The sequence below is a fragment of the Puccinia triticina genome, chromosome 17A (assembly GCF_026914185.1).
Source record: "Puccinia triticina chromosome 17A, complete sequence".
Taxonomy (NCBI): Eukaryota; Fungi; Basidiomycota; class Pucciniomycetes; order Pucciniales; family Pucciniaceae; genus Puccinia; species Puccinia triticina.
This window is the reverse complement of record NC_070574.1, coordinates 3,914,146-3,929,193: the sequence shown is the minus strand read 5'-3', so window position 1 is coordinate 3,929,193 and position 15,048 is coordinate 3,914,146. Positions and strand designations below refer to the sequence as shown.

Below are 15,048 nucleotides of genomic sequence, written 5' to 3'. Positions count from 1 at the left end.
CTTGACATGCACACCGTCTTCTGCCAGAGGAAACAAAAGTTCTGAGTCGGCGGCTTTTGCAGATTCGGGCCAGGCAAACGACACGGGGAAACTATTGGGGGTGAGGTAACCACCAAATCAATCGAAATGTCCGGGGTGTGTATTTTGCAACTGGTGATGGAGTGAGGATACTTACTGGATCGATAAGGTACTGTTGGTCGCGCACGGGATGAATAAAATACCAAAGAATTTATAAACGGATGTGCTTCGCGCACTGCGAAAAACTCGTCGCGCACTGCAGGGGGCGTCCACTCGACGTCCCGGCCACAGTGCGCGGTAGCTCAAAACGCTTCGCGCACTGCACATGAAAAGCTTGAAAGTCCCCTTTTTTTTTTCTGCCAGCTGGCAGAGGGGATTTTTCTTGCTCCTCCTCCATTTTCTTGGGGTATTTGGACCCCTCAGCATGACGTAGAAAAAGGATGATAAAGAAATACAAAAACTAGGCAGAGCGCCTCCCCGGGGCGCACCCCCCGTGGATTTTCAACCTGCCAAAAGTCCATGGATCGGGTACACAGCCCCTCGAAAACAGAGTTCGAGGGGCAGAAGTACATACCCCATGACTTCGCCGTGCCAATGGCCGGCACAGGCTGGTCCCGGAGCGGAGTACAACATGCAAACTCCCCCGATGACCGGCCAGCACACAGGGGGAGTGCAAATCACCGGTCATTGAGTGGATTAAGCACTCCTCTCGATGACCCTCAATGACTGCAACAGGTTGGTCACTGAGGGGAGGACCTCTCAATGACCAGAAAAGCAATGACCAACCTGTTCCGGTCATCAAACAGGTTGGTCATGGTCATTGAGGGTGCTCCCCCAACGACCAGCACGCACTTGTCATCAAGGGGAGTGACAACTCCCCTCAATGATTGCACCAGGGACCATCCTTGATGGCCAGTCCTGGCCAATGACCGGTCTATTTTCAGTCATGGAGGGCAGCTCAGAGCAGGCCAAGGTCCGGGGGTCCGGGGGTTACCCGATTAACCCGGCGGGGGAAAGCAGTACTTGGGGGCGGTACCCGGGTACTGCACCTCTTTTTCCAAAAAAACGGGCACCCGGCACCGCCTGGAGGGTGCGGGCGGTACCCGCCCACAGGTGCCAGGTACTGGTTGACATTCTCTATTTACACCTCTTTACTTCAAAGAGCAATCCAATAAGAATATATTTTGCATGAAAAAACAATTACTCCTTTATTCTTGGCAAAGATTCAAGGACAAAGAAAATGTGGGGGTGGCTATAGTGCATATCCTATGAAAATTGGATTTTATTTCCACCTTCTTCTGAAATAGAAGTAAGAGGCAAACAACCCCCCAAGGCCTCATCTGACTTGACGTCCGGGCGCGCCTTTGCGGCCTCCGTGGAAGGGTCACAGGCCAACCAAGGGCCGCCTTGGGGGTTGCTGCCAGAGGTTTGTGGGGGTCACGCGGTTATTTCTTTTTTGAAAATAGGACTACATATTTACATGCCAATGAGGAAGTGTGAGCCAGTGTGCACACATTAGCTTGGTGCTGCTCGGTGGGAAGGGCTTGTCCTTGGCAATCTGCATGCACACAAACTTGCCAACTAGACCTGAACTAAATTGTCCGCGAATAGGCCTACCCACGGGACATACATGCATCTAATCAAATGTCTGAGTTTTAAATAGTGAAATTGCTCAATTTTTCTGATGGAAAGGAATTTTGAAACTCATGTGTACCTTGTGAAGCTGCCTGGCGGTTTAAAATTACACCTGTCTATGTTTGCTCAGAAAAATTGGTGTGACACGTGGAATCATGTCAAAATCAAGGGTGCATGCTTTGTAATGCCCTTGAGTCTCTGTTGGCAAGTAGTGCAGCATCCTGAGAGGAAAAGAACCCAATTTTGTGGGTAGTTGATGGGGCCCACTGCGCCTAGGGCTGGACCCCAGGTGATACCTGAGAGCCTGCAGCCCAGCCGTGGTAATACCCGTCGGGAATACCCGAGTGGAATATCAGTAGGTGATGCTCCTGTGGAAATACCCGCGGCTACCGGGTTGGGTACACGGGTATGTGCGGGTATTTTAGCCGGAGGGTACCCGCGGATACAGGGTATACCTGTGGGTACCCGGTCTCTCCAGCCCATTTCTGGGACGTGTACACGCCGGGGGTACTTCTTACCGCGAGGCAGTGTGGATCCTGTAAGAATACAGGACCAGAACACCCCCAGCAACCGCTAAGGAAGCTGGTGCGGCCAAGCCCAGACCACCCGCAGCAACCGCAAAGGAAGCTCGCGCGGTTAGCCAGAAACATAGACCCAGCTGCGCAAAGAGGTAAGACCCCTTGAGCAGTCCAGACCTAAAACCTAACCCAATCTCGAGCTGACAAGCCCCGCTTGATCACTTGCAGATACGGAAACCGTAACGGCAACCGCACCGGGGAAAGGAAGAATAGACTCAGCCTCCGGGTACGTGCTCGTGGAGAGATAAAGTTATGGCTCAGATAAGCTGACCAACTTTACTCTCGTAGATCCCTCGCAGACCGTCTCGGCAGTCAGACCCCAGCCCTCCTACTCGATAGGATCACGGCCAGCACCGCAGCCGGTGAGTAGTCCAACTCCTGTGACCCAGGAAAGGATAAAAAAGCAGATGACTGACTTGATCCGAGCTATGCGCGACAAGCAGATCAAAAGAAACCAAACCCGTACCGACAGGATAAGACCAGGCTACTTAGTTGACTGGCTCCTGCATTGACCCACCCTCGGACAGTCATCTCTCTCATCTCAGCTCAAACCCAGACGAAGCAACTTAGAAGAATTATCCCTAGAAGCAAAGCACCCACTCGTGCTGCTTTCAGGTAAATTCTCCATTCAGATTTCATTTTCACTTATCTCAATATAAATATGTAAATACAATAAGTTATTGAGATAAGGAAAACATTTCAGTTGCTCCAAAATTTTCAGATTTACAGTCTCGGAACGCTTGATTCCACCCAACCAAACGGCAGCTGAAAGCAGTACGAGATGGTAAATACGCGCACGCAAGGCTCGAGCTCCACATCTGGACAAACTCCCCAAGCTCCAAAGAACGATGCCTACAGCCCAGACAAAGATCACGTGAACGTCCCAAAGTTCGACGGGACTAACTTTCCGTTATGGGAGCGCAAGATCAAGATGCATCTTTGACCTCGGCGACTGGAGGACTACATACTAGAACCAATGTCCGAAGAACCAGATGAAGAAGAACTTCAAGGAGCACTGCGCACGTGTAGCATACTTAGCGAAGCCATCTCTAACGCTATCTTCACGAGCGTCATTAACGACGACAACAAGCAGGACCCCTACGCGATATGGTCAGACATAAAGACCATTTACGCATCTGACTCTCTGTTGTCAGTGTTCCAGGTCTGGAACAAGTGGTTAGATATCCAATACAACAAGGATATGAACTCCTACATCGTCGAGATGGAAGAGAGCCTAGCCGAGTTCAGCTCTCTCGGTCTCAAGGTCCCGTACGTGCTCGTTGGATGCGGGATAGTGGGCAAGATCACAAAAAGGCGACCGATGTTGATGCAGGCGTTGTTTGCAGACCTCAAGGCCCTGGCTAAACCAAAGGAAACCATCGCCAAACTTCGCGACATCGGACGCCACGAGACAGCCACGAAGAGAAAATTTGTAGAGGACCCCGAACCCACATCAACAGCCCTTGCCACAGGAACCAGTCGCAAGCCGAAGAAAACCTCGGCTCCGATTATTAGATGCAGCAAGGGAAAGCACAATCCCAAAGCCACCTCGCACGTGGAAGCGGACTGCTGGACCATCAATCCTACTTCTCGCCCTCCGGAAAAGCCCCTCGTGGAAAAGGAGCGCCCTCAGAAACGGCAAAGGACCGCATACCAAGCTGAAGTCGATGAAGACGAAGAGGAAGCGCATCATGTGGCGCTAGTCAAGCCGTCTTTTACCTACAACACAACGGCAACCGCCAAACCATTGTCGACCATCTTAGACTCCGGTGCAAGCAACCATATGCTCAATTCGTTGGCATACTTCATTGACACCACCCCGGTCCACATCAGCATCCTTACCGGAAGCGGCAAATCCGAGCTGGTGGCCATTGCTCGCGGCACTGCTCGGCTTCGCCTTCCCTCCGGCGAAACTCTGACACTATCAGGAGCCCTTTACGTGCCGAAAATAACACGTAACCTTATCTCCATGGTTCAACTCCTGAACCATAAGGCAGCAATCCGCGAAATCAACGGCGCCTTCGAGGTGCAGATTGATAACAGCCGTCCCTTCCAAGTCAATGTCTCCAACGACCTGCTAGAGATAGTAGATGTTTCCCCGGTACCTCATCTAGCAACCGGGCTAAGTACCACTACCGCGGCCAGTCTCTCTGAATTCCAGAAATGGCACAACAGACTCGGCCACGCCAGCTCAGGACGTATAGCGCGAATGGTACCGGAAAGCCTTAACCTGACGAAGACCCATGCGTGCGATGCATGTATGCAAGGAAAGATCGCAAGGCCCCCCTGTAATGGCACTTTCAAATCTGCAAATGCCCCAATGAGCATTGTGCACGCAGATCTGGTGGGACCCATTTCCCCCCCGACGAACGGCGGAGCCCAGTATTTCCTCACTCTGGTCGACCAATTCACAGGCTTCATCCACACGACTATACTCAAAGAAAAGAGTCAGGCCGCCCAATCCATCCTGGACTTCAAGATTTTCTTCGAGAAGCAGACCGGCCATCAATTGAAGAAGCTCATCTCGGATGGTGGAGGTGAATTCGTCAACGGCACCTTGGCAGATCACCTTAAGGCCGAAGGTATACAACACAACGTTGCCCCGGCCTACACGCCACAAAACAACGGAGTTGCGGAGCGGGCAAACAGGACTATCATAGACATGACCCGCTGTCTCATGATGCAGGCCAATCTCGCCCCAGAATGGTGGGCGGAGGCCGTTCAAACAGCAACAGCCACGACAAACTGCCTTCCCTCTCTCGGAAAAAGCAAACTCTGTCCGCTCGAGCTGCTGTTCAACATCCGGCCAAACATCCAGTTCTTCAGGCCTTTCGGCTGTCGCGCCTGGATTGTCAAACCGAAACCAAAGCGCGACTCAAAATTCGCTTCAATCTCCTGGGAAGGAGTACTCCTGGGCTATGCAAATGATTACTCGTCATATAAAGTCTACCGCCTTGAAGACAAGGCCATCGTTACCGCCAAACACGTCCACTTTGATGAATCGTGTTTTCCGGATTGTCCCCCTCTCAGCAAAAGCTACACTCCTCTGGGACACAACAAACTCCCAAGCTTCAAAACTGACGAGCCGTTGCCCTTCTCCGAGGAGGACCACTTGCCTGAGACCTCCGACATGGCTGCTGCAGCGGAGGAACTAGAGGCCGAACAGCAAGACATCACTAGGATCATCCGAGAACTCCGTTCAACCAGTCCTCAAATCCCCACCCAAGAACTTCAAACTCAGGCCGGGCAAACAGACGCGTCGATCCCACCGGAGGCCGCTAGCGGCCGGCGCTATGCCTGGACCACCGCCCCTCCGGCAAAGGAAATCTCCAGCCAAATCGACGCCAGCAACATAGTCTCTGGAAAGCGGACTAGACAAGCATACCTAGTGGAGATTGAGGTTGACCCCAAGAACCACAAGCAAGCTATGGCAGGAAAGGACAGTCAAAACTGGTCGGCGGCAGAGAAGAAAGAAATCGAGAACATGATCAAACACAAAGTTTGGGAGATCCGCCAGCGACTAGACTCCGATGAGCCAATCCCATCAACGTGGGCCTATAGGAGGAAGCTCGGCCCATTGAATGAAGTAATTGAGTTTAAAGCCCGTATTTGCGCGCAAGGTTTCAGGAAGATCCACGGCAGGAACTTCAACGTAATTTACGCGCCAACCGGAAAAGCCGCTTCCCTCCGCCTCCTCATCTCGTTCGCAGTCAACAACGGAATGAAGATTCACCAGTTGGACGTCAGGAGCGCGTTCCTCACCTGTCCACTGGAGGACACGGTGACTCTCTTACCGCCGCAGGGTTACAAATGCCCGCCGAACTCAGTGTTGCAGCTCAAGAAGGCGATCTACGGGTTACGGCAATCACCCCTAGTTTGGTATAAGCGCCTCACAGCATACCTTAAGACCCTAGGCTTTCAGATCTCACTGTCGGATCCGTGTGTGTTCTGGAGGCGTGAGCAGAAAGGACGGTCAGCTACATGGTTATTCGCTCATGTGGATGATATAGTCATCATCAGCAAACACCCGGAGGTTTTTCGCAAGGAGATGGAGAAAGAGTTCGACATCAAGTACCCAGGAGAAGCTGAATTCCTCCTCGGAATGAACATCGAGCGCTTCGACGGAGGCCTTCAAATCAACCAAACTCAGTACGTCGAGCGTAAACTGGCTGAATTTGGATTTGAGAAAGAGCATCCTGCCTCATGCCCCCTGAATCCTAGAGAGCGTCTTTCCAAGGCTACGGCACAAGAGATTGAAGTCTTCAACAAACTCAACGTGAATTATCGCGCTCTAGTGGGTTCATTGAACTACTTAAGCATCTTAACCAGACCAGACATATCTTTCGCCGTCAGTCAACTTTCGCAGTACCTCGAAAGCCCAGGAATCAGGCAGTACCAAGCAGCGGTACAAGTATTCAGGTACCTCTCGGGCACGCGTCGGGTCGGATTGACCTTCAAGCAATCGGAGGCGGCCAACTTGAAAGCCTTCTCAGATGCCGACTGGGGCAATTGCTTGGACACTAGGCAATCGACTACAGGCTTCGTGATAACCATGGGCTCTCACCTGCTAAACTGGAAGGCAAGCAAGCAACCTACAGTATCTTTATCCACCGCCGAAGCAGAATACAAAGCCCTGTCCGACTTAGGCCGCGACTTAGCGTGGTTTGCTAGCATCATCAAGGAAATCGAACTCAGCAACAAGGTCGAGCTGATAGACCTAGCTGCCGACAACAGAGGCGCGATAGACCTGGCCAACAGTGAGACTTCGCAGAACAGCTTCCGAACGAAGCACATGGACATCCGGCTTCATTTCGTCCGGGAACTTATCTTCTTTCAAATCATCAAACTCAGACACGTCAAGACCACCGCCAACGCGGCCGACTTCCTGACCAAAGCCCTCGGCCGTTCAGTAATCCGCCGCTCACTAGCCCAAATCGGGGTAGTCCAAATCTCCGACCTTGCTTCGAATCTCACGACTCGAAGCATGCAAGGCTGTAAGAATACAGGACCAGAACACCCCCAGCAATCGCTAAGGAAGCTGGTGCGGCCAAGCCCAGACCACCCGCAGCAACCGCAAAGGAAGCTCGCGCGGTTAGCCAGAAACATAGACCCAGCTGCGCAAAGAGGTAAGACCCCTTGAGCAGTCCAGACCTAAAACCTAACCCAATCTCGAGCTGACAAGCCCCGCTTGATCACTTGCAGATACGGAAACCGTAACGGCAACCGCACCGGGGAAAGGAAGAATAGACTCAGCCTCCGGGTACGTGCTCGTGGAGAGATAAAGTTATGGCTCAGATAAGCTGACCAACTTTACTCTCGTAGATCCCTCGCAGACCGTCTTGGCAGTCAGACCCCAGCCCTCCTACTCAATAGGATCACGGCCAGCACCGCAGCCGGTGAGTAGTCCAACTCCTGTGACCCAGGAAAGGATAAAAAAGCAGATGACTGACTTGATCCGAGCTATGCGCGACAAGCAGATCAAAAGAAACCAAACCCGTACCAACAGGATAAGACCAGGCTACTTAGTTGACTGGCTCCTGCATCGACCCACCCTCGGACAGTCATCTCTCTCATCTCAGCTCAAACCCAGACAAAGCAACTTAGAAGAATTATCCCTAGAAGCAAAGCACCCACTCGTGCTGCTTTCAGGTAAATTCTCCATTCAGATTTCATTTTCACTTATCTCAATATAAATATGTAAATACAATAAGTTATTGAGATAAGGAAAACATTTCAGTTGCTCCAAAATTTTCAGATCCAACGGGTGACACCAGATTGGTGAAACCAACGTGGAATTCACTGTGCCCCCGGCAATTGTGGGCTCCCCATTGGAAATGGACAGGGGTCTTGTATCCTCGTCACTCCAACAAGAAAACTTCAGTTGACTCCCCACAAGTCAATTTATTTGCAGTGGAGTCCACAAGAGTAGCTTTTGTGTGCCATGGAAGCCTCACTTGTCAATTTCTTTGATGCTGATTCCACAGCTGCTCCGCTTATGCTTTTACATATGCTTGTAGCGTGGCCATTGTGGGTCTCATCACTGTCAAACGGCTCCACCCGGTTAGGTTTCCTTTGCTTTACCCCCAAAAAAAACCAAGTCCCCTTGTGGCGAGGTAAGCCCTGATTACCCCCGACTCAACCAGCACCACCATCACCTCCACTGCCAGCACGCCCGGATCACACACCCAGCCAGAAGCAGCAGCAGCCCCCAGCGTTACCCACTCCCACAGCCCTTTTCTGGCTTGCCCGGTCAGTCCTGCCAATCCCAGCCGAACAGACTTCCACCACCACATACACAAACACCCAGTCTATGCCGCCGCGCAAGGCGGATTCCAAGGAGTCGGACATGTAAATGGACATCAGAAGGTTGGTGGTCACTGGTGTCGTCTCAAAAGCCACTCACACTAGCCAACTGACTCATCCATTTCAACACACACACACAGATCATCAGGAAATCCACCTCCGATTGGCTTGCGCTGCCTCCCAGATCAGCGCCCATCCAAGCAGCCTCATCCTCAGCTCGCCCTGCTCCACTCCCCCAGCCGAAGCCATTTGCACAACTGCTGAGGAGCACATACCAAGACAAAACCTCCTTGCCCAGCCAACACGCCAACAACCGCTCCTCGAGCTTGGGCACCTCCTCAAAGCTGCTCCAATCCCAGCGGGTCCTGGGCCATCGGCAGCTCTTGTTGGCCAAGCTAAGCGATACCCTCACCCGCTCAGCAGCAGCAGCCCGTCTGCCAACACGTGCAAGCTTGTCCCTTGTGCGCAGCACTGCTCTCCTCAGTCCTACGCCCCACACCAACCATCACCGGCTGCTGGTCAGCGCCTACAAGTCTCTCAACCACCACAGCCCTGACAAGGATGCCAAGCACACTGAGCTCGGACTTGCGCTCCACGGCTTGCTTGGCTCGGTGGTCAGGAACTGCTGCAAGGTTGATGCGCCCCTGGCCCAGCTGAACAAGGCCAGCCTCAACCACCAGATGGAAATGGAGCTTGTTGACAATGACTACGGTGGGCATGCCCACAACAAGCGGCCGGGCTTGCCCAGATCGTGTGTGCAGCTGTGATGGTGGGCAAGCCAAGCTCGCCGCTGGCTATGCGTCTTGCTCTTCTTCTCTTTCCTGGGGGGCTGACAGCCTTTTTCCTCTGTAATATCCTTCATTCTTGTTTTTTTCACCCTGTTGCTCTCTCTCTCTCTCTGCATGCTTTCCTTTTTTTGTGATTGTTATTTTTTCTCATTTTGCACGGCCAAGTGATTGCAATGCAGCAGTTTGGGACCCTGGCGGTACAAATTTATGCCATGATATCTGACGGATTTAGTATGGTGCCCCTTCCTCCGCGAGTGGATACCATGGACAAGCTCAGGGTGCTGTGAAGCCCACCAAGGATCCACTTGGAGCTGACCATTTGACTCATGGTGAGGCTGCTGTGGCCCAGGTCTCTTGTTTGTATCACAAGGAGTCCTTGCTGTGCCCACAGAAAGCCCAAGGCTTCTGTGGATTTGTCAAGGTGATCCCGTGGATACCCCTCGGATCAAATTGGTGGTGAGCACGTGGGCGTGTGGACCAGGAGCCGCTGGTCCACCCGCTGCACAGGTTCATTGTGGAATCCTCGTGGATTCTGAGTGATGTCCCCATGGAGGTACTCCCCGGGTGCACATATTTACAAGTTCCTGGCAGTCTGTACAGACAGTGAACAACCTCCAAGCGGAAATAAGTCAATACCACAAAGAGCCAAACCAGGGCACACCAAGGTACTGGGATACTGGAAGCGCAAGAAATCAACCTACCCTTTGCTCTCAGGAATGGTGAAGTGCCTGACTCCTGGGACAGTTGTCTTAGCCCAAATACCCGTCGGTCCCCGTGAAATCGGCGGAGTGCCCCGACTTTTATACCCGAGAATGCCCGACGGGTATTCTTAGAAAAAAACTCTGCCGGCCCCCGACCCGTCGGTCGGATAGCCGGGTATACCCGTCGACCCCGTCCCCGGGGTCCAGCTGTGTAGTTACGATAACTGTTTACCCACCCGACCGGTACGCATATTCCCTCCTTGAAGGATCGTTCCCGCGCGCGCGGGGGACATCCTTCAAGGGTGTGTTACACCCAACCAGCGGCATGCCATTTACAGTCGATCGACTCCGCACAAGTCGATCGACTTCGTTCCTCTTGTCAAGATTTTTTCATATCCCCCCCAGGACCTAACCCAGGACCTAACCCAGGACCTAACCTAAGGGCTGGTTGGGGTGGTTGAGAGGTGGGATGTTGTCGGATTTCGACGAAGTCGAAATCCGAACTTCAAGTCGCGCGAGGTATGGCAGCCAAACTGCCATGTTTGGCAAGTTTGGCATGCCGCTGGTTGGGTGTAACACACCCTTGAAGGATGTCCCCCGCGCGCGCGGGAACGATCCTTTAAGGAGGGAATATGCCAACTACTCAGGTGTGTTCACCAGACCAGGCAACGAAAAATTCAATAGGCCACGTCAATACTTGGTTCCTGGCCCGCCTCATTGCTGGGCGCCGGATGGTCGACCGACCAATTTCTTGCGCAAGTAAACCTGTTGCAAAGGGACCAATTCGGAAAGGGTTCATCACTGAAATTTGTAGTGGTAACAGTGGTCATGCTTGAAGTTTTTGTCCGCATGCATCACAAGCACGGTCGAATCCAGTCATCGACGTATGATTTCCCTCACAAAAGCGCAAGCTACTGTGTAACAATCCGACATGCCCCCCCCCCCGCATCATAACCTCGTATCCCTTTTCACTTGAACACGCAAATCTTTTACATTTACTTTCCCAACGGGCTTCTGGTGCTGTCGCCTACTTTCCTACATATATCCTTGTTTTCTTGGAGCTTGTCGTGAACCATTAAGGCTGGGAAGTAACACTCCACAGGGTTTCCTTCTCACCAGAGCCTTGAATTTTCAAATCACTGCACTATCATCAACTACGTCTGAACCATCGTCTGGTCACAATATCTGGACACATTACAGATCAATGGCAAGAATGGCACCCAAGAAACGCGCAGATTCCCACTTGAGTAAGTGTTTTTCCTTGGAGAAGACGTCACCATGGAGGAAGGCGTTGCGTTCAATTGAGACGCTAGAGCCAATGTCATGATCAAGTTGTGCCAATTTGAACCATTATTCACTGACGATGTGTTTTTTAGCTGCTAGCCTCCTTGTCATCACCGCGACTGTCGTCCTCAACCTTGCCTTTCCCAAGCTCTCTGACGACCCGAAACCTTCGAGTTCGATAGACCCGACCCCGCTATCAATCATTCAACTGACCAACACCCTACCAAAATTAATCCATTTATCTTATCTGAATCCCGAAACTGGTAGATATCATAAGGGTTGGGATGATCTCTACTTCATTGGCTTCTGGGTGGTGATCTGGTTAAGCTTGCGAGAGCTCCTCATGAAGCTCTTCTGGAATCCGTTGGGATCAATGATGGGCCTGGCCAAAGGCAAAAAGCTGCAGCGACTTTCAGAACAGGGTTGGACTCTAGTTTACTGTACTGTTTTTTGGTGTATGGGAATAGTCAGGAGCCTTCTTTTGTATTTCATTTTCTTATTAAGATTTTAACTGAATTTTTTACACCAATCCTCTCCCAGAAAATACTATGTGCATACCCTGACCCAGTTCTCTCTTTCAACATACGGCAATACTGGCAAGGTTATCCTCACACCTCGTTGAATGCCCTGAGCAAATTCTACTATTTGTCTCAAATCGCGTTTTGGTTCCAGCAAATCGTTGTCCTGCAGGTTGAAAAGCGTCGCAAAGACTATTATCAGATGTTTGCACGTCAGTTAGATTTCTTTTGCGCATTGCCGTCTTGGTTCATTTTTCATCTCCGTAGTACTCATACAAAGCTCCTTCCTTCCATGACGAAATAGATCACATTGTCACTGTCATTCTAGTATGTGGTAGCTATGCCACAAATTTTACAGGTATAGGAACGGCGGTGCATACAACCATGGATTTAGCGGATATTCTGTTGGCTGTAAGTCCTCGACTCGTCTATCTGTTGGATGAATCTATAACTGCACAATGGTCGTAAAACCGCTTACCGCATAACACTCAACATAACATCTATCTTTCACACAGTTTGCCAAAATGCTAAACTACTTGAAGGTTGGACCTATAGGAGACGCGTCCTTCTTGGTCTTCGTATTTTCCTGGATATACACGCGACATTATGTACTCCTCCGAATAATTTTCGCTATATACAAAGACCTACCGGAAGATATCGAATTTATTTGGAATCCTAGCGAGGGCCAGATTGCTAGCCAATCGCTATGGATTGCCTTCTTGGGCCTCTTGTCTGCACTCGAAATCCTTTTAATGATTTGGCTCTTCATGATATTGAAAGTACTGTGGAAGGTAGCCCGAGGACATGCTCCTGAGGACACGCGGTCGGACTCAGAGTCAGTAAATTATTATTGTTTCAATCCGCATAAGAAATATCCACATTAAAAAACGTCTTGCTTGAAATAGAGATACCGACGACGACGTGAGAGAAAAGAAGGCAACATACCCGAGGATCCAAGTCTCCTGTGAGAAGCAACCTTTGTTGAAGATCACGGACCAATCCCCCAGCGCAGGTAACAGAACGCAACAATGAAAGTTTGTTTTTTGGATTTCAAACAATCATGCATGAACGTGGTTCATCTTGTCAAAAAGACATTCATCCCAGCTTATCAAAAGAAAATACAAGCTTCACTTCATTCGGTTTCGCTACTTGGCAATCAGGAGTATCTACGAAGCCTCTTGAAAAATAGAACAAGAAAAAATTGAAGCCCCAAAGAAATTAAATCTCACCCTCTCGAGCTTATAGCTTATGGGTCAGCCTAAATGCACTCCAAAAATTTACTTCATGCACTCCACATTTTTGGCTTTGGGAAATGGGTACTCCAAAAATATTGGAGTGCTGTGATTTTGCACTCCAAATTCATGGAGTCTCCATATGGGCACTCCATTTATGTTGGAGTACAGGCCAGGGTAAGCCAAAACTTACCAAAATAAGGGAGTGCAGCTAGATACACTCCAAAAAAAATGGAGTATACACCCAAGCACTCACTTTTTGAGCAAAAGGTTTTGGCTATGCACTCCAGTTGGCACAATTTCAACTGGAGTGCATTGGAGTACACTCCATTCCACTCTTTTGTGGAGTGCCCACCCGGCCCCAGACCGGCCATCAAGAGGAGTACAGACCCCACTTGATGACCAGTCATCAAGATGAAAGGTCAGCAAGCGGAGGACACATCCTGCTGGTTGACCGGTCATCGGGTGGGGTACGCATCCCTTGATGACCGGCCATCAAGTGCACATCCCACTTGATGACCGGTCAACCAGTGGGGTGTGTGCTCCGCTTGATGACCGGCCATCGAGTGCACATCCCACTCGATGAACGGTCAACCAGTGGGATGTTTAACCCACTCGATGACCGGCCATTGAGCGGAGTGCACGCCTCGCTTGATGACCGGCCATCGAGTGCACATCCCACTCGAATCCGATGACCGGTCAACCAGCGGGATGTGTACCCCACTCGATGGCCGGTCATTGAGCGAGGCGTGTACTCCTCTCAATGGCCGGCCATCGAGTGCACATCCCACTCAATGACCGGTCAAACCATCCCAGTCGATGACCGGTCAACCAGCGGGGTGTGTGCTCCGCTCAATGACCGGCCATCGAGTGGGGTACACATCCCGCTGGTTGACCGGTCATCGAGCGGAGCACACCCCGCTGGTTGACCGGCGAGTGTGATGTGCACTTGATTGGCGATCATCAAGTGAGGTAGGTGAGAGTGAGGTGTGTTCTCCGCTCAATGCCGGCGATTGGGCGGAATACACATCTCGCTCGATGACCGGCCATCGAGTGTGAACATCACACTCAATGGCTGGTCAGCAAACAAGGTGTGTACTCCGCTTGATGACCGGTCATTGGGGTACACATCCCACTCAATGACTGGTCATCAAGCGTGTGCTCTGCCCGATGACCGGCCATCGAGTGGAATGTGTCTGTCGATGGCCAGCCATTGAGCAGTATGGTCACTCTAGGAGTGCACATCCCACTCCACGACTAACCATAGAGTGGGGTGTGTACCTCACATGACAAGATGACTGGTCAATCGGAGGGGTGTGCTCCAATAGATGGTTGGTCATTGATTGGGGTGTGTACCTACACACTTGATGGCTGGCATCTAGTGTACTCCACTGGATGCTGGAGTGTGCAGGGGGCACTCCTTTTTCAGGGAGTAAAACATCAGAAAGGGAGTGCTGGGTCCATGCACTCCAATTGTATGGAGTGAACTATTGGGACACTCATTAAATTTGGTGGCAAATGGAGTGCATGGTGGCTTACTCCAATTTCTTTGGCTTGCTGGGGCCCACACTCCAACTTTCTTGGAGTGCATGCTCCATGAACTCACTTTTGGAGTGCATGAAGTAAATTTATGGAGTGCATTTAGGCTGACCCTAGCTTATTTGTAGCGGATTCTAAGGTATCTTAGTTTATTTCAGATATCATTGTCTTTTTAACTTTGTTGAATGGGATGTGCCGAATAAGCTGGAATAAAATTACAACTACTTGAAAAAGTACAGAAATTTCAATGAAGGCACAAACAAGAAAGGAGAACCAGCCAAATTTCATTCCATAGTTTGAAGGGAGAGAAAAAGAAGGCAAATAAATATGAAAGAAAGAAAGTGTGATGCTTAAACTTCATATATCTGATCTTGGAGGCAGCTTCACTAGAATCTAACCCCGCGGTGTGAATTGGCCACACCAGTGATACACTTCCACCCAGTGGGAGCTCA

General features: G+C 50.8%; 1 protein-coding gene across 1 annotated transcript; it reads left to right on the top strand.

The window, feature by feature from the left end:
• Window positions 1-11,227: 11,227 nt before the first annotated feature.
• On the top strand, window positions 11,228-12,857 carry PtA15_17A380 (uncharacterized protein; the record flags this gene model as incomplete). Its single annotated transcript, XM_053164491.1, has 6 exons — window positions 11,228-11,270; window positions 11,400-11,729; window positions 11,876-12,037; window positions 12,130-12,236; window positions 12,341-12,660; window positions 12,731-12,857. 6 exons carry the CDS (start codon window positions 11,228-11,230, stop codon window positions 12,855-12,857), a joined length of 1,089 nt encoding a protein of 362 aa, XP_053028453.1.
• Window positions 12,858-15,048: the final 2,191 nt, after the last annotated feature.